The sequence below is a fragment of the Ovis aries genome, chromosome 6 (genome assembly GCF_016772045.2).
Source record: "Ovis aries strain OAR_USU_Benz2616 breed Rambouillet chromosome 6, ARS-UI_Ramb_v3.0, whole genome shotgun sequence".
In the NCBI taxonomy this organism is placed as follows: domain Eukaryota; kingdom Metazoa; phylum Chordata; class Mammalia; order Artiodactyla; family Bovidae; genus Ovis; species Ovis aries.
Genome location: NC_056059.1, coordinates 92,034,650 through 92,054,970, shown reverse-complemented (window position 1 = coordinate 92,054,970; position 20,321 = coordinate 92,034,650). Strand labels below are relative to the sequence as shown.

General features: G+C 41.3%; 2 protein-coding genes across 31 annotated transcripts in view; one reads left to right on the top strand and one right to left on the bottom strand.

Moving 5' to 3' along the window:
- The window catches only part of SHROOM3 (shroom family member 3), a 331,320-nt gene extending 320,741 nt beyond the window's left edge, over nucleotides 1-10,579 (bottom strand). Inside the window, exon 1 of the mRNA XM_042251534.1 lies at nucleotides 10,174-10,579. Coding sequence (XP_042107468.1) covers nucleotides 10,174-10,341 — 168 coding nt within the window. The 5' untranslated portion in view covers nucleotides 10,342-10,579. The remainder of the gene's footprint in view (nucleotides 1-10,173) is intronic.
- A 7,257-nt stretch (nucleotides 10,580-17,836) lies between these two features.
- The window catches only part of CCDC158 (coiled-coil domain containing 158), a 78,429-nt gene continuing 75,944 nt past the window's right edge, over nucleotides 17,837-20,321 (top strand). For 25 of the 30 annotated variants that reach the window (XM_060417265.1, XM_060417281.1, XM_060417287.1 and 22 more), the window contains exon 1: nucleotides 17,837-17,919. The gene's annotated coding sequence lies outside the window, so the exon portion shown is untranslated. Of the gene's footprint in view, nucleotides 17,958-20,321 lie in introns of all 30 variants that reach the window. The other 5 variants (XM_060417285.1, XM_060417269.1, XM_060417267.1 and 2 more) reach the window with 1 other exon arrangement.

Below are 20,321 nucleotides of genomic sequence, written 5' to 3'. Positions count from 1 at the left end.
AAAATAAAGTTTAAAAAAATAAATAAATAAATAAAAATAAAGACTTTAGTTAGATCTCATAAATCTCTAAGGTAAAATGCAGTTCAAGTTCGAGAAGGATATAATGAATAGATGTATGAATGGCTGAGGAATGAAACGTACATGACGTAAGAGGAAATTCAGGCTCAGGTGCCCAGGACAGAGAGTTTTTCACATTAGTCTGTGAAGTTAGAAAAGCCTCCTCTGAAGTCAGGAAGGAACTGCCACTTCCATTCTATAGATGGAGATATGCAAATTCTCTTTTGCAGGGATAATCATTAGAAGACAGGAAAAACAGTGCTCAGATTTAGCAGAGTCTTTGCGTCACTTCATTTTGTTGATAAGGGCCCAGGATGTCAGAGCACGAGAGATGGATGGGACGAACGGAGTGGAAGAACAGTGACTCTGCAGCTCTTTAGATCAAGATGTTCAATGTTTGGAAGTACCTCAAGAGAGAAGTGGAAAAATCTGTCTGTGGGTTAGTTAAGATCCAGAATGTCCTTTGGGGTTTTGCTTTTCGAAGATTGATAGAAAGTCTCTCGTTATGTGTTTCCAATCACATTGTGGATTCACTAAGATGAAACTGACAAGTATTTCTTATTTTGTGTTCTTGGCATAGGAGGCAGTGCCTTGGGAAGCTACAGTTTTAAAGGAAAGCAGAGTTCTCACAGATGCAAAGAGCCATCTGGCACAACCACCTCAGCAGACTACTTGAAGAAAAGTCATTTCCAACAACATTGATAGGATCACAAATTTGGTCTTTGTCTAACAACACATAACACTTTAAGCAGTTTAGATAGTTTATAAATGTTTAAATAAAAAATACAAATTTTCCCATTTTCTCCCAGTCAATTCAACAGACATTGAACCAAACATTACATATGTGCAAGACATCATTAAATTGAATGTTAAACTCAACCAATTTATCTCATAAAGTAGCATGTTCTAGTAACATGTTTGCACATTGCCCTTGACATCTTTCTAACAAAGACTCTAAAGAAGATCCTTTTTAATATTCATTTGTCTTCTCCATTAATACATTTTCATTTTCATCATTGCTATGCATAGTTTAAACACTGTGGATAAGAGAAAGAAAGAAGGAAGAAAAGGAGGGAGGAAAGAAAAGGAAAGAAATGTCCTCAGCTTCCAAAAGTTAGCAGCCTAACCAGAAACACACACACAGTCTATTTGCTATGGCAGAAACTACCTTGGCAAATAGATTAACTTTATTGTGTCTCAGTTTTCTCTCTGTATAATGAGGAAGTTGAATAAGATGATTGCTGAGATTCTTTACAGCTCTAACATCCTATAGGCCATTCAACATTTACTGAGCAACTGTTGCATGTGAAATGGGAAGTATTTAACTAGAAGAAACAAGATGTATAGCCTGAGTAAAACTCTTTTGGCTTTAAAGTGATTACAATTTATTGGCCAAATGCAAACAACTAACTGTACTAGAGGATGGCATGAATAAAGGTGCTGGGGACACAAGAGGAAGACTTGATACAAATTCAGGACTTGATACAAATTCAGGAAGGAACAATGAGAGACCAGACAAGCTGCTGTAAGGATAGCAGAGAGATGAGGGGTATGAAGGGTATGAAGGGTAAAGGGTGTTAAAGGAAAGAGCAAGAACAGTAGGGAAGGAAACTCAGAAAACACTGGCTATTTTAAAAGATCAATAACAAGCTAATCAAGCTTGGTTCTTGGAAAAAGATGGAAAAGGTGACTTTGGGATGAACTAAATCAACCAGCCCAAGGTCCTGGAGGAACTGCCTAGAAGCCAATTTCACAATGAATTCAGAAACCAAGGCTCATAAACTCATAAGATAATTCTTATTTTAATGCAGAAGAAATGGACATAGAGAGATTGTCTGGCTGATGGTGTGTTGAAACTGAGGATCACTAAGGAAGCTAGAAGGTGGTAGAGTGCTCAGCGTAGACAGATGGATATAGAAAAACCAGCAATGAGGAAATCTCAACATGTTCATCCGGACAATTTAAGTATGTTCCCAATGAATTATTTCCCAGCCTATGGACTGTTTCTATTTTCAAGGCTTCTCACAATGCAGTGAAGCAGTTCATTTTATCTTAAAATGGTAGGTTGATTAGGGTGTTTCAGATGATTGTCTTGAGAGAAGAAATTATGAAGAGGATTCAGGGATGAGCTCATATCACTGAGGCTAGAAAAATCCAATGAAAGAATCCATTTTAATATGAGTAGTGTCAGATACCAGGAAGCCAGGGGACATGTGTTTGAGGTTATCCTCTGATGTTACCTAGCAAACACACTCCCTTATACATCATGAATGGAAAGATGGGGCTGAGCTGGGATAGTGAGCCAAGCCTTGGTAGAGGAAGGCTGCGACTTAGATTGAGAGGAAGAGAATGATGGTGGTATAGGCGGTAGACGCAGTTTCAGAGAGGGAGGGCTAATGGTGTGGAAGATGGAACCAACAGCCAGTTGATATCAGGAAGTCTGTGTCATAGTCCACCCTGGCACTGGCACAGTGAGCTCGCGAACCCAGGAGGCAGGTGGCAGGTATGGAGGTTGTGTACGGACCCAGGAGCATGGGCACCACCATCACCAAGCCTGATTAAGCTATCAATGCTGCCAAAGGTTCAACTGGCCAGCAAACAGAGACAAATGCTGAACTTACCTGTTTCAACATCCCTCATAGAAACCAATTAACTACTTGGTGGCAAGTTGATGACACTGGACCTTTTTACTCTGGAAGGGGCAGCTGTTCCTCTGGACTGGAACTGACACATATTCTAACCATAAGCCTTCAGTCAGCGTTGATATTTGGGGGCTTACAAGTGTTTGATCTCCTCAATAGGATCCTACATAACAACCCCTCTGATCAAGGGGGTTGACAATGGGCATATGTTGATGGGATCCCCCAGTTCTGTCACTCATGAGAGCTGCTGGCCTGGTAGAGTAACAGGGCCATTTCTAGAAGTTCTAGCTGTGGCTGGCACATAAGAGAGTCCAGTCAGACCAAAGATACCTCTCAGGGGTAGGAATCAGGAACGTGGGCTCCTCATATCAGTGACATAAGAGACAATGGCTGACCTTCAATCCTGAGGCCCAGGACTCTTTTAACACACATGAAAAAAAAATGCCTTTATTTTTTTTTTTCTTTTTTTCTTTTTTTCCTTTATTTGTTTTCTACAAGTGACATCAGAGGCTAAAAACAGAGGACCCGGATAACAGGTGTTGAGCACCAAGACTCCTGCCTGTGGTAGCTTCTTAGATACTCTGTCCTCCAGCCCAGCCCTTTGAGGTATCCAATTTTTTTGAACAAGTGGAATCATTTCCAACAACAGGGCCATTCAGAAACACTTCATTTATCCACAGGCTCTTCTGAGAGGATCTCTGTGTGACTGCCTCAAGGAGCTCTCTGCTGGTGACAGCTTTTCTGTGTTTGTCGAAGGATAGTCTAGTGGCCTTCAGGTTAATCTGTTTCAGGGGCTCCCCAGGTGGTGCTAGTGGTAAAGAACCTGCCTGCCAATGCAGGAGATGTGAGAGAGCAGTTTCGATCGCTGGGTTGGGAAGAACCCCTGAAGCAGGGCATGGAAACCCACTCCAGTACTCTTGCCTAGAGAATCCAAAGGACAGAGGAGCCTGGCGGGCTACAGTCTGTAGGGTCACACAGAGTCAGACACGACTGAAGTGACTTGGCACACACACAGTTTCAGTTATCAATCCTCCAGAGGACCCAAGGATCCACTGAAGTCAGGGTGTGTTTCCTTTAGGATTTCCCCACATAACTAAAATAAGCTTCCTTTCCCCTCCTTTTCTTTCCCAAGGCTGAACTGGTCTGCTCATACTTCCTTTTGGTTGGGATACATGTTTTCGTCTTCTTAGACAGTCTTAGGCCATGTAAGCACACGAAGCACATGTGGAGGTTTTAATCCTTTGTAGTACAGTCCATACCCCACTCCAGCACTCTTGCCTAGAAAATCCCATGGACGGAGGAGCCTGGTGGGCTGCAGTCCATGGGGTCGCTAGGAGTCGGGCACGACTGAGCAACTTCACTTTCACACATGAGAGAAGGAAACGGCAACCCACTCCAGTGTTCTTGCCTGGAGAATCCCAGGGATGGGGGAGCCTGGTGGGCTGCCCATCTATGGGGTCGCACAGAGTCGGACACGACTGAGCAACTTCACTTTCACTTTTCACTTTCATGCATTGGAGAAGGAAATGGCAACCACTCCAGTGTTCTTGCCTGGAGAATCCCAGGGACGGGGGAGCCTGGTGGGCTGCCCGTCTATGGGGTCGCACAGAGTCGGACATGACTGAAGCGACTTAGCAGCAGCAGCAGCAGCACAGTCCATGGGGTTGCAAAGAGTCAGAAACCACTGAACACTTGTCAGCAGCAGGACCAGTGCACACAAAAACATCTCTCTCTCTCTAGGTGAAGACACCCAACAACACTTCCTAAGAAATGTCAAGTGACCCCTCCTTTTAGGGTTCTGAAACTGCTTACAGGAGTTCCTACACCTATTTTGTGCTTAGTTGCTCAGTCATGACCAACTCTTTGTGATCCCATGGACTGCAGCCCACCAGGTTCCTCTGTCCATGGGAATTCCCCAAGCAAGAACACTGGAGTGGGTTACCATGCCCTCCTTCAGGGATCTTCCCAACCCAGGGATTGAACCTGGGTCTCCTGCGTTGCAGGCAAATTCTTTACCATCTGAGCCACCAGGGAAGCCCAAGAGTATTGGAGTTAGCAGCCTATCCCTTCTCCAAGGGAACTTCCTGACCCAGGAATCGAATCAGGCGGATTCTTTATCAGCTGAGCTACCAGGGAAGCCCATACCTATTTTCAGGGGACTTTATATGACTGACATTATATATAAAATTTTATTATTTATTTTTGGCTCTACTGGGTCTTCATTGCTATGTGGGCTTTTCTCTAGTTGTGGTGAGTGGAGGCTACTCATTGCAGTGGCTTCTCTTGTTGCAAAGCACATGTGCTTTAGTAGTCGTGACATATTGGCGCAATAGCTGCGGCACATGGGCTTAGTAGCTCCACGCATGTGGGACCTTCCTGGCTCAGGGACGGAACCCGTGTCTCCTGCAACAGCAAGTGGATTCCTTAACACTAAGCCACCAAGGAAGCTCCAGGACTAAGATTTTTTGTTTTCCTCTAATACATTTTAAAACATATACAATAAAGAGATTAATCCCATATTTTACCCAGATCATAGCTCTAGAATCTAGACAGAGCCAGATATTAATATTTGGTATCCATGGTGACTGAAGAGCAGAGGACCCTGGAGAATCAGGATGTCTGGATTCAAATTCCAACTCTAGCACTTTCTACCAGTCATGAGAGCTCAGAAAGCTGCTTAAATTCTGTGTCTCAGTCCTCATGTGTAAAACTAGCTTCATAATATCACCTGCCTCATGCAGTTGTGAAAATTAAATGAATTAACATGTGGATCTCTTGGAATAGATCTTGGCACCAAGTGGGCGCTCAGTAAGTACAAGCATTTACTGGTTGTGGTTGTTTGTTGTTGTCTGGTTGTTACTTGACATGCTGAATCCTAGGGGCAGGTGCTTCCCCACAGCAGGTGGAACCGTTCTCAGCCACAATACTGCTTGAGTCATAATAAAATCATGCTGCCAACTTCCTGAACTATTGAATTACTTGAGCTTCTACATACAATCCTTTTTTTTTTCTTTAAAGCTACCCTTTCTTTTTGAAGTTCACAGATTACAGAGGCTCTTTCCTCAACTCCACCTTTCCTTTTCAAGGACATTAAATCCCAAAGAAAGCAATTTGGAAATGACTTCTTTTATTGCCACCCTTTTGTAGCTCCTCTTCCCCCATTCATCCTTCCATCTCATTTGTACCTAAAGAAAAATGATACTTCATTCATTATATTGTCATACTGTGCAGCTTATAATTATATAAGTGTACGTGTCTTTCATATCGAGGATTTAACGTGTACTATCCCTTCCCTTGATTTCCTTTCTGGTTCAGTGGTAAAGAATCTGCCTACCAATGCAGGAGACTCAAGTTCGATCCCTATGTTGCGAAGATCCCCTGGAGGAGGGCATGGCAACCCACTCCAGTATTCTTGCCTGGAGAACTTCATGGACAAAGGAGCCTGGCCAGCTATAGTGCACAGGGTCACCAAGAATCAGACACGACTGAGCGACTGAACAACAATGGGAAACTGACACACATTCCATCTCCAGAGATCTGCCTAGTATCCTCACCTCATGGGACTCTGCCTCCCTGCTCACACTGCTCCCTGCTCTGTTCTGTCTTTGATTAGTCATTCAGTAAAAGTTATTGAATACCTACTCTGTGCCAGGCACGTCTTGGAAATGCAAGATGAATAAGACATAGCCTTTTCATTTACTCAACAAATATTTGTGTACCCAGGCTCTGAGTTAGATGTGGTAGAGATGGAAGGAAAAAAAAAAAAGTCCCAGGCTTTCAACAGGCTTTTAAACTTCTGCTGCTGCTGCTGCTGCTGCTGCTGCTAAGTCACTTCGGTCGTGTCCGACTCTGTGCGACCCCATAGACAGGGGCCCACTGTCCCTGGGATTCTTCAGGCAAGAACACTGGAGTGGGTTGCCATTTCCTTCTCCAATGCATGAAAGTGAAAAGTGAAAGTGAAGTTGCTCAGTCGTGCCCAACTCTTCGCAACCCCATGGACTGCAGCCTACCAGGCTCCTCCATCTATGGGATTTTCCAGGCAAGAGTACCGGAGTAGGGTGCCATTGCCTTCTCTGTTAAACTTCTGAGAAGTCAACATAAATTTTTTAAAAGTATGACTTGTTGTAATAAATGTATGGTACAGGAGGACAGAAGAGAGACCATCTAACCCAGCTTAATGAAGTCAGGAAAACTTGAGAGAGAGGAAAAAATGAGGCTTGGATGAATATGAGTTTGCCAGACAGACAGAATAAAGAGAGAGATTCAACAGCTTTGAAGCAATGTGGCACTTGCAATCTGGCTAGTGTATATGAGAAACAGAATTTAAAATTGCATTTCATTTTAGGTGTGTGTGTTCAGTCATGTCCGATTCTTTGCTACTCCATAGACTGCAGCCCGTCAGACTCTTCTGTCTGTGGGATTTCCCAGTCAAGAATACTGGAGTGGGTTGCCATTTCTTTCTCCAAAGATTATTCATGACCCAGCAATCTAACTTACATCTCCTGTGTCTCCTGCACTGGTAAGCAGAGCCTTTACCACTGGGCCACCTGGGAAGCCCCATTTCATTTTAGTTCCTCTTAATTAAACTGGAAATAGCCACATGTGGCTCTTGGCTACCACGCTGGACAGAGTGGATCGCACCAGACTATACCCCTGAAGAGGAAGGAGACTGTCTTCTCTTTACTCTTTTTCTACTTCTTACTGGCTGGAAAGCAGATGCTGTGGCAAGTCACCTCAGACCAGCAGATGGGACATCACCCCAGGGATGGAAGTAAGACAGTAGAAAGGACCAACTTTCAGTTTAGCGTAAGCTCACATTTTCATGTGAAAGAGACGTCGATTTCTGTATTGCTTAAGCTATTGTTATTTTGGATCTTTATACAGCAGACAAATTTGTATCCTAACACAATGTCTCTTACAATAATGAAAAGCAATAGTCATAATCTTGCTAAGATTTTTTTTTGAGATTTTCCTGTGTACAAGCCCCTGTGCTAACTGTTCTAAGTGCCTGCATCCCATTTAATCTCCACACATAATGATAAGGGAGAATTTGTTTATTCCCATTCTGCAGATAAAATGAAGCCTTACCAAAATGGCTCATTAGTGGTAGGATTAGATCTAACAGCAAACCATATTCTAGGAAAGAGATACATAATATCTTTTCTTTTTTAAGGTTCAAGTCAGCTTTTATCAGCTTGACCTTTATTTCCTCTTCCTTTAAAACTTATTTATTTGTTTGTTTGTTTGGCTGAGCCAGGTCATAGTACACAGGATCTTCAAACTTCGTTGAGGCGTGTGGGATCTAGCATCCTGACCAGGGATAGAACTTGGGCCCCCTGCATTGCGAGTGCTGAGTTTGAGCCACTGGACCACCGGGGCAGTCCCATACATAATATCTTATCATTAAAGATCAGGAAAATTGACTGTAAATCAGAGTTTTAAAATGCAGAGATGACATTTATGTCTGCGGCAGACATTCTCAGCCACCCAGCACCCGTTACCTCCCTCTTCCTGAAAACAGAACCTCAATTTGTTCAACTAGTGGGTGGAGATTCTTTGACATCAGGAAGAGTAGGTTTCCACTGCAGAACCCAGGAGAGAAATTCTGATTGGTCTAAACTAGTAATAGTAGTTTCATTCCCCTTGGCCAGTAATTGGTCTAAGGATCAATGAGATGTAAACACAAGTTTGATAGGGAGGGTGACCCTTTCCAAACAAAAAGCCACAAGTCTGCCCAGAATGAAGATGCAGTGATGGAAGTGTGGCACCCATCTTGCAACTTTAATGATAAAAGTCAACAATGAAGAAGGCAGAGTGGAAAGCTAAGTGAAGTTCTTGACATTATTGAGCTTCTCCTTGTCTGGACAACCTAACTCCAGACTTCTTATAAGACGAAAAAAACGAATCCCAATTTACTTAGGTCACTATCAATCAGGTTTCCAGTTACTTACAGCTGTAAGCCTTCCTGATACACATATATGTACACCTATCTTTTGTTTTCTTAGGAAAGACAAGGAAAAGTCACACAGCTTACAGTGCTATTTTGCACACTCTCGGCTGACTGCTGGAAGCCAATTCCACCGGCTCACCCACAGTAAGAACTGTTTTGCTGCTGTTGCTTAGTTCATCAGTCGTGTCTGACTCTTTTGTGACCCCATGGACCGCAGCCTGCCAGGCTCCTCTGTCCATGGCATTAACCAGGCAAGAATAATGGAGTGGGTTGCCATTTCCTTCTCCTTTTCCTGACCTAGGGATCGAACCCACGGTCCAGATTCTTTACCGCTGAGGAACTAGGGAAGCAAAAGTCATTTCAGTCTCTCTCTAAACACCTATTTTGGTGAGATAGGAAAACAGACCTTAATAGGTAACAGAGTTCAGGCAAAATGCATATTTATCTCTTTCCCACGCTTAAACTAAAAAGAAGTTTCCCCTCAATTAGAAATATTTATTAAAAAAAATAAATATTTATTCTGTAATGCTTTGATATGTAAAGCACTTCTGTTGTTTTAGACTGTTAATATTCTGAAATTGTAAAATAAATTTCTGTTATCTTTCTTTTTTAATTTATGTTTTAATTGAAGGAAATGTTTGGCAGAAACCAGTAAAATTCTGTAAAGCATCCTCTGTAAACTTTCTTAATCTCTGTAGCTTTGGAGAAAAGCAGAAGCACTAAACTTAATGCATTAAGAGGATTCATTCAATGGGTATACCTTGCCACACCAAACAGAAATGAAGAACTGAGGCATGTTACAGAATGACTGAAGTTTAAAAATGGGCTTAAATCATAGATAAATAGAAGAGGCAGAAATACTGTTTTGCTCTTGAATTATACCGAAAGCTGATTTTATTCTATAATTCTAAGTGTGCAAGAAAAATAAATAATTTTTATGCAATCAATTATCCAGAATTTCAAACAAATTCTAAAATCTTTTGGAATGCTAGATATAACACTTTCAGTTGAAAGGAGAAAGAGCAGATATATCTCTAGCCATATGTTAAATTTGTTGTTGTTGTCCAGTTGCTCAGTTGTATCCGACTCTATGACTCTATGGACTGCAGCGTGCTAGGCTTCCCTGTCCTTCACTATCTCCTGGAGTTTGCTGTGTTACATGTTAAATAAAGATGCACATATACAAATATATACCATGCCACCACCTTAACTATGGGGTTAATCTTTAATCTGATTCACAACTGAAAAGATCATGTGGCAGCTGGTTTTACACTATTTCATTCACAAAAAGAGATTATCCATTAGACAAGCACATTTTCCCCTGGAATTTCACAGAATAAAGGCGCCAGACACATTTTTCTTTAAACACCAAGCTATGCAAAATATTTCCAGATATAATCAGAAGGGTATGAAACAGCAAATTAAGCATCAGACAATCTTCAGCATTATCTGTGTTTTTGAGAGATCTGACAAGTTGAAAGAGCAGTTTGATTAAGGAAAAAAATATTGGAAAAGGCAACATACCTTAGAGATGATTAATGGTTCCCCATGCTCCAAACCACCTTTCAAAGTAAAACCCCAGGGAGCTCCTCCCTGCAGGAACGCTTCCAGATAAATGTACCGTCCCCTGGAGGTCCTGTTAGGGGTTAGTGTGGCACTGGTCTCATCGAAGTTCTCCGTCGTCCTCATCATGGCAAACACATGATGCCTCGAGTTAAATTTTAAACGCCTGAAGCAGTTTCAGGAGAATGGTGTTTAGCATTATGCCATCCTTCACAATCCACGCTGGCCAAAAAAGACGTTTTCAGAAACTAATTCTTTCAGATGTAAAAGGTTCTTGTGAGCTTAACTCCAAGATGCTGAGCCAGGAGGATTTTTCACTTCAACGTTTCTGAATGCAACTCTCCTCCTGGAATTCCCGGTTCTCACTAAAGCCCCGGAGGGGTGTATATCTCTCCACTCCGTTAAAAAAAAAAAAAAAAAAAAACTTCTTTCACTGTCACTCTCCAGACCGCCTCTATTTCACACATACCCACGCCAAATTTTTTCCAGTAGATTATACAGAGAAACTTAAAGTCCTCTTACAATATAGTAAGAAAATTGCAAAAACTCAACTGCATACCTCAATTTTGATTGATTATCAACCCTTTCTTCCTCTCTGAAATTTACCATTACAATAGCCTCCCATCTTCCCAGAAGTAGCTTTAAAAGAAGCTACTATGCTTCTGCTAGCTTCAGAAGTTTCTAACTTGTTCCAAACAGATAAGCTGTGCTGAAACTTATTTGTCTATGTTTTTCAGCAATAAATTCAATCTGTTTCTTGAAAACAAAAAAGTTTTTCCAGGATGTAGAGAAAAATGGGAAAAAGCATGGTAAATTAACCTTCTCTGGAAAAAATTTCCAGGCGGCAGCTCAGTCCTTCTTTTGGTATTTTCAGTGATGAGCAGCCACTACTGCAGCCAAGGCTGTACTTGCCTTTTCTGAACGAGTAAGGAGTTCAGTTCGTAAGAGGAAAATGGATTAAGGCAAACAGAGCGACCACAATCTTTCTGCACAGTAAGCGCTGCTATGTGGAATTCAGTTCCTCACAAAGACCTGACCAATCACAACAGTCTTTCACTTGATAAACCGTAGACAGTTAAAAGTACTCACGGCTAATCAGCAAGTAGTAAAATAGTTGACGGACTAACCCCACCTTGTTCCAATTAAAGCAGAATCCCTGGGAGCGAGACCTAAGCATTGACATTTTTTTAAAAACCTCTGGGCAATTCTGCCCTGAGGCCAAGTTTGCAGAGCTTTTTGGTAAACATTTAAGTGTCAAGGTGGTAGCAGAAGGGCTTTATTTTGTTCATTAGAAGAAAATGCCAAGTAAAATTTATAAATGGCTTCTCATCTTGAAACAGGACTCTCCAATCAAATTTCTCCTTGTTTGATTCAGTACAAACAGGTCGCAGGCTTTCTTCTATATTGTAATTGTTATCTACTCCAAGGCTCTTGGTCATCCATTCTTTAAATGAAAAGAAATACTTAGTGTCTGGCAAGTAATAAGCACTCAAGGTGGAATGTTGTTTGGATTTCAGGTTAGCAATGGAATTTTGTAATAATGTTACACAAAATTTGACATCAAAACTTTCCATTAAAAATTTAAATAGTGTAAGATAACTGTATGTTTTAGCCAGAAGCCCCAGCTATTAAGTTGGAACAACTTATAATTATTTCCAGGGGATATTTTGCTAAAATTTTTTTTGTTTAAAAGTACGTGATGTGAATTCTGTTGGATACTGACGTTTTCATATCAGTTTAATTTGGTGTTTGTACCTATAGTTAATGAAAAGTTAATATAATAAAGAAGCAGATATAATATGCAAAGAAGTCTATACGATGTTTAATGTACAACAACACATGACAAGTGTTATTTGCTTTTCAGTAGTAATTTCATCTGTAGGGCTCAAAGACAAAATAAAGAAAAATCTCATTTTAATGTAATGATAGTATTTTAGTGAAAACAAAAGGTGTACAAAATGAAAGTAAATGGTAAACATTGTTTGAGTCTTAAGAGTAATTTATGCAATTTTTATTGGGGTTTCCTTTTACAACTTAATTTATAAATAAAGAATAGAAGGTGAAATCTTGACTTTTCTTTCACTCCATTATTAAAATATATATGTATACAGAGAGAGAATATTTAAATAAAAACCAAGGTAAATGAAGTTTCTTTCTGAAAAGTATTTTTGTGTGTGTGGCATTTACAGTCTTGCTCCTGATTCATTTTGTAAAATATGGGATTTCAGAGAATCAACATTTAATATTAAAAGTAATAAAACCAAAAACAAGATGGAGGGGAAGTAAGAACACGTTAAGCAGTGAAGAAAGAACTCAGGGCTTGTGGACTGATGAAACCTCTATTTTATATAATCACCAAAAGTATTTGACATAAATATTTAATGAAACTTGATAAATAATTTGAAAAATAAACCATATAGAACTTGTTGGACACAGTGTAGCAACTGATAGATCAAGGTTAGAATAATTTTTTCCCTCTTCTTCCATTGCTCACAATCAAAGAACGTATACTTGTTTTAAAGGTAAGTGCATTGAGGCCATGAGAAGCCTAAATAATCTGACCAGCATCCCTGCAAGCAGCCTTCTTATTGTTCAGTCACTAAGTCATGTCTGGCTCTTTGTGACCTTGTGGACAGGCTTCCCTGTCCTTCATTATATCCCAGAGTTTACTCAAACTCATGTCCATTGGATCAATGATGCCATCCAACCATCTCATCCTCTGTCACCCCCCTTTTCCTCCTGCCCTCAATCTTTCCCAGCATCAGAATCTTTTCCAGTGAGTTTGGTCTTTACATCAGGTGGCCAAAGTATTGGAGTTTCAGCTTTAGCATCAGTTCTTCCAATGAATAGTCAGGACTGATTTCCTTTAGGATTGACTGGGTTGATCTCCTTGCAATCCAAGGGACTCTCAAGAGTCCTCTCCAGCACTACAGTTTGAAAGCATAATTGGGCATAAAATTAAAATCGTCAGACCCTTAGGAATGGACTCTCAGTTTAAGGTAGGTATTTGCATTTATGGCTAAAGGGAAATTGTTTATGTGGCCAGCATTGCTAATTCATAAGGATAACTTCTGTTAAGGCATGTGACTTGGACCCAAACTCTAATTAGAGAATGAAATTGGACCCTCACCCCTCTCTAGACAGAGAAAAACAACCCTATTGTCTCAAGGTGCTGACAGTGGAAGGAACCGTGAATATGAATGTCTTTGACCTTGCAGACCCAAAAGGGTCTCAGGACTTCCCAGGATACCCAGACTACATTTTGAGAATTGCTGGCCTCAACCAAGTACAGCCATACCTGAAGCTATCCCATTTTTACCAGTTTGGTGAGCTTATAAACACATGTGTAGTTTTTCCCTGAATAGCTGGAGTTGGGTTTCTGTTACTTGCAACTGAAAGAGTTTCAAGTAAACACAATGAAACCCTTCATGGTTTTTCCTAGTTTAGGAAAAGGTTTAGGGAAGCTTAGTGCTGTCTCATGGGGGGGCTTCCCAGGTGGCGCAATGGTAAAAACCCTCCTGACTCAAGATATGTGAGTTCAGTTCCTTGGGCGGAAGATCCTCTGGAGTAGGAAATGACAACCCGCTATAGTATTCTCGCCTGGAAATTTCTATGGTCACAAAGAGTCAGACACGACTGAACACACACACAGTGCTGTCTCACAGAGGTAGCTTTGAATGTTGTTTTCTATTTTCCTACTTCTTCTCTCCTTCTTTGTGCCTCTAAAGTAGAATTACTTTTACTTTCTTATCAAATTCTTCCTTCATAATAAATAGATTCCACATATCTCACAACTTTCTATCTCTGTATGAAAGATTCCCAATATTGTAATTGTTCATCTTGCTGTTACTGTAATATGGCCCCAGAGCAAAAAAGTTCAATCATATTGACTCTCCTGTTCTTCTGGAGCGCCTATTCCAAATGTGCTTTTAAATGTCACTTGCCTAATCATTGTTCTGATTTCTTAGAAATCATGCATCACTCTATTTGTTAACATTACTGAAGGGAAAAATATGTTCTTTTCAAAATGTTCACTCCTTGATTTGTTCATAGCAACCTGTGTGTCTTTCTCTTTTGTTTTAGCATTTTAAGTGTAATTTTTAAATTATTGGGTGTTTTGAATGCCTTTAAATTTAGTATTTCAAAGATTGAAAATTCACTGGGTTGTCTCCGAAAATAAAAAACTCAGAGTGACATCTAGTGGCTCTTCTGGCTTTTACTAAATAGTCACCAAAGGAACCGTACATAGTTATTAAATTGTACCTTTGGAAGGTTATTTAGATTTTCTTAGAATGTCTCAGAACCATCCCAAATAAACAAAAATCAACCTTATTTTAAACCTTGCACAGTCTCTCTAGGCAACCTTTCAGATGAAAAAAAAAAAAAGATCTCTTCATGTGTCTCTTTCTTAAGGGTGAGGAAAACTTCCAAGCCGACCTTCCCTCACCCTTAAATGCCAAGAAGCCTCAGCTGAAGAGTCACTTGAAACGAGGACTGGGAGAGGACTGGAAGCCCGAAGAGTAGTTAAAAATCATCAACTGCTAGAACTGCCCCTGAAGCAGTGTCCTAGCTCTACAGAATGTGGATACTCAAAGTGGGGTTCCCTGAGAAAGGAGCGAGGGGCGATGGATGCTGGATTTGTGGTTTACAGCACCAGCTTCACTCACCATCCTGAGGGCTGTCACAAAACTGCCAGAGCACAATCAGTTCACATCTTTTGGGAATGATGAAAATGCCATGTCTTGATCAAAGCTGTAGTTTCACAGGTGTACAGCTGGTCCTTGAACAACATGAAGTTTAGGGGTACAGAATCCCCTCCCCCTGACCCATGCAGTCAAAAATCAAAATACTTAACTTTATGGTCAGCCCTCTGTTCCCTCAATTTTGTGTCGAGGAGTCAATCAACTGCAGATTGTGTAGTACTGTAGAATTTATTTATTTAAAAAAAAATCCGAGTGTAAGTAGACTTGTGTAAAAGTAGATCAAACCCTTATTGCTCAAGGGTTGAATGTGTATCTATGCTACTGCTGCTGCTGCTAGAAACCACATCAAATGGTACACTTTAAATAAATGCAGTTTAATGAACAGAAATTACACCTCAAAAGGTCAGCTTAAAAAAAAACTCAAGGGACTTCCTTGGTGGTCCACTGGTGGTTAAGATTCCACTGCAGGGGGCACAGGTTTAATCCCTGATTAGAAAACTAAGACCCCACATTCTGCATGGCACAGTAAAAAAAATAATAAATAAGATAAAATAAAATTTTAAAAATACAAGAATCCCATCAATGAATGGATAAACAAAATGTGAGGTTTTATACTATCATTTATATATATATATATATATATATATACACATCTCACATAATAGTGGAACATTAATTCAGCCTTTAAAAAGACAACAATTTTGATACATACATGGATGAAACTTGAGGACATTATGCTAAGTGAAATAAGCCAGTCACAGTAGGGCAAATGCTGTATTATTCCACTTATATGAGTTCTCATAAGAGTCAAATTGGTAGAGTCAGAAAGTAGAATAGCGGTTGCCAGGGGCTGGAGAGAGGGTGAATGGAGAATTAGAATTTAATGAGTGCTGCTGCTGCTGCTAAGTCACTTCAGTCGTGTATGACTCTGTGCGACCCCAGAGACAGCAGCCCACCAGGCTCCCCCATCCCTGGGATTCTCCAGGCAAGAACACTGGAGTGGGTTGCCATTTCCTTCTCCAATGCGTGAAAGTGAAGTCGCTCAGTCCTGTCCGACTCTTCAAGAACCCATGGACTGTAACCTATCAGGCTCCTCCATCCACGGGATTTTCCAAGCAAGAGTACTGGAGTGGGTTGCCATTGCCTTATCCAACTTTATCAACGAGGCCTTCTCAGACCACACATGAAATGGTACCTACTCTCTCTACCCTCCATACTCTATCTCATCTACACTTATCCCCATCTGATGTATTTGAACTTGTCTCTCTGCTCATTGCTCATCTTCTACAAGAGTATAAACTCCATGAGGATAGGAGTTTTTTTGGTTCATGGCTGTATTTTCAACACCTTTGCACATTGCATATCAGGTCTCTATGAATACACGTTCAAATGACTGGATGAATGGTATAGAAACTCTGGACCCCTTCCTTTACCTCTAAATATTTTATTTTAAAAGCTAAGAATCTCTTTTAAATTCAGTATCAGAGACATACCATGAAGTAAAACTGTAAGGCACTTCAAATGAAAATAATTTTATAATAAAATTATAATGTTCACACATATATGTGGGTTTAAATAGTTTTATAGTGTTCTAATAAACATATTTCAATTAACAACTTCAAAAAGAATTTTTAAAAAAGGAACTTTCTTGGTTCTTAGGGTCCAAATATAAACATGAGACATCAATGGAAATCACATATTAGGTAACTAAAACATTTTCTTGCCGTAAGAACACAGTTGTGCTTTAACAGAATAAAAGTTTAAAACAAAAGAATTAAAAATTGCTTTCTGTCTAGCCACACAATTTAAACCATTCACCCTTCCATTAAATATTCTCATTCCCTATTAAAATACTTGATTCTATAGGCAAGATTGTCCAGGTCAGTAAATTTATATTATAGGTACAATAAAAAGTGATCTTTAGTGGTATTTAATACTAATTTTATGAAAATCTAAAACTACATTATGTAATGTAGGATTTATTAATATTTCCAATCAACTCACACATAAAAAGTTACTCGCTGGAGGTGTCCTCATAGTGCCACTGCTAATAGCATTAACGCTGACAGGTGGCATCCATCACACTCAGGCCCTTTCTGGATTTCTTCCATCCGAGCACTAATTTAGGCAGTACGGAGAAGTCTAAGTGTGTCACCACAGTATATTAGTTCTATATTACAGAGATGACGACAGACAGCAACTGAATCACAGAGGAAGAAAACTCTCCGGAGGCGAGAGGGTCAGCTATTCCGAGTACACTTCTGAACCTTGCAAAACATTCCAGACAGAGGATCAGGATAAGCAAAGGCATATAGACAAAAGGGAATTGAGAGGTAGGTTGGGGCGGGAGGGGCCACTGTTAGAAGGAGGGCGGGGAGGCCTGACTGGCAACGCCAATATTGGCTTGATTCTTAGATTGTAAATACAGACAGGATTTATGCGGGTCAGTAAAGAATTGGGGAAGATCCTCTGCGGAACAACTTGGAGAATAGCCTGGGGCGTTCGGGTGATGGGGGCAGAGCAGGACGTGGATACCGGTTAGGAGGCCGCAGATAAAGAGAATGGCCGTGAGTGGCAGAGTATAAACTGGAAGCCCGAATCGGGGTCGCTTGTGGAGTAGGGCTGGCAGGATTTGATGCCAAGCGGCCCCCTCGGTCAGAGCTCCTAGTATGGAGACGCTGGGCGGGAGGAGGGGGCGGAAATGGCGCTCGGTTACCCGGGCGACGGCGTCTAGGGGCGGAGACGGCCCCCACAAGGTTAGTTCAGCATTCCCCCTCGCCCCCTCCCCCGTCTCGGGCGAGGTGCCCAACGGTTGCCCCCGAGGCTCGCGTGGAGCAGGCAGGGCGCGAGCCGGAGCGCACGGGGAGCTGGCGCACGGGTGGGCGGGGCTCGGTCCTGCGCCGCCGCCACCGCCGCCGCCCAGTCGACGCAGGTGCGGCCGCCGCGCCCGCCGGCGCCCCCGCGGGGATGGGGCCGGTCTCTTAGGATGAGGCGTTGGTAGCAGGTACAAGGGCGGGCGCGACCTGGGGACTGGGTGAGGAGGTGGGTCATTTGCCAGAGGACCCAAGGCTGCGCACCTTTCTTTCTGGAACCTTCCAGATCTTTGCGTTTGTTTTGCACATGATGGATGTCCAATAAATTGCTTCTTTACCAGGAGGGACTGCCGTTGTTTTCAGGAATCACAAGACTTCCGGGGACGGTGGCTGAACTGTAGGATTACAGTGTTCGTTTTGGTAGAAACAACAGGATCTTGTTGTTCCAACATTACTGCTAACTCCTGTTCCTACCAGCTTCTCTGGCAGACTCGGGGTGGGGGAGGCGGGGCGGGGAATAGGGAAGACAGAGATGTAATGAGTAATGTGTAACCTTGGACAGTCTAATCCAAATGAGATTGTATTAAATGCTGTGCAAGGGCCCTCTCAGCTGGAACCCTGTCTGTTAAGTGAGGAGTCTGGTTCTGCATCAATATCAGTATCAGAAACAGTGAGTTCTCAGATGAGTCCACCCTCCCCCCCAAAACTCTGCTCCCTGTCCCCACTGAGGCTGTTCCGGGCTGAGTTCATGCATCTTTATTTTTTTCTTTTTTAAATTATGAAAGTATGATAACATATTTACAGAAGACGTGGACAATACAGAACAAATGTAATCTATAGTTCCACTGTATATTATAATTATTTTTAGGTGAATAAGTTACGATTTTTAGTCGGAGTTTCAGCATCAAGCTCTCAAAAGTTAATAGAATGAATACGTAGAATAGCCAGAAAAGTAGAAAGATATAATAGACCTTAAGAGCCCTGTGGTGTTCATGCATCTTGGTGTACTTTAGGAGCAAGGGAAAGTAGAAGAAAAGTGAAGTTGGCTGTTTCTTAGGATGCCAGGGTCTTTTGATTGGCATCCACTTCTTGCTTCCTCCGAAGCCGCCCTTTCAGGAAAGGAAGGCTCAGCACCTTCCACCGTCCCAGAACTCAGCGGGGCAGGACTGTTTCTCTGTGTAAAGTCATGGGGTGGACGTGGGGGAGTGTGGGAGATGCCTGGTCCTCCCAGCTCTGTTGTTTTTAGATTTATACAGTTATCTTTGTCTTGTGGGTAAAATGGTTTTTATGCCCTGGAGACATTTTTATACTCCTGAATTGAGAGCAGAAATTGACAATTTATTTTGTATATGCAGACTCCTTACCATTATGATTTACAAAGAGGACTCGGTGTTGTCTATTTAGTATGTTAGGGCCACTCACATCCACAGTTCATTAAATAGGGCCTCTGTGAACCACCTGTTCCCACACTAGAAGCCCTCAAATGATTTGATATAGTAGGATAAATAAGGGCCACCCAAAAATATCAGATCCTAATCCCTGGAATTATAAATGTGATAAGCCAAGAAGGTCTTTGCATATATGATTAAGTCAAGGATCTTGAACTAGAAAGGTTATCTGAGTGGATCCTAAATGCAAACAGTAGAATCCTTGAGGGAGGCAGAGATTAGACAGGGAAGGGGAGACTGCATTGTGAACACAGGTCAGAGTGATGTGGCCACAAGCCAAGAAATGCCAGCAACTACCAGAAGCTGGTGGAGGGAAGAAATGGATTCTTTCTTTGAACCTTTGAAGGGAGCACAGCCCTGCCAATACTGGGATTTCAGCCCTGTGAGACTGATTTTGAACTTCTGGCACCAGAACTGTGAAAGAATAAATGTCTATGGTTTTAAACCACCAAGCTTTTGGTAACTTGTTATGGCGATTATAGGAAACTAATACATACAGTTATGCTTATAAGTCACATAGAATCAGGCCTGTATTGATGAATGTTTTAAATCTTTCCAGCTGGGGCAGTGGCAGGTGTTGTAGTGGAGACCACTGAGTATTTCCTGAACCCTGTACATCCTAAGGAAAAGATTTAAACAGAATTTGGTGAGAAGGGAAAATAAGTTAGTTGCATTAGAAAGAGATGGTCTAGTACTAAAGCAATTTCTTTAAACTTTCTTTGTATTTCTATTAATATATCACTGCATTTGCTCTGGTTAAGAGAATATAGGTACAAAATGACTTAGGTTTGGTCCTTAGCTAAGATGTTGTTGGATGTCTATCATGTGTATATCAAATAAGAGTTGCAGACACCTGCAAATTGAGTTCTAGGTTCAATCCAGGAGAAAAGAGGCAACGCTAAAGTGCTTCCATAAGGAAGTTAAAAGCAGTCTCTAGTTATCTTGAAATTAAGACACTTTGCAATATTTAGGATTAGGATGCAGGGGAAAAAAAAAAGTGTTCAGATTTAATTGATTGACTTCTGGGTCCCAGGCAGCTAATTTGCATCCCTATTCTTACTCCACAAAGCATTACAGAAATGTACAAAGAGTAGCCAATCTGCTTTATTTTTGAACTACTTTCTTGAGGTTTAATTTGCTTACCA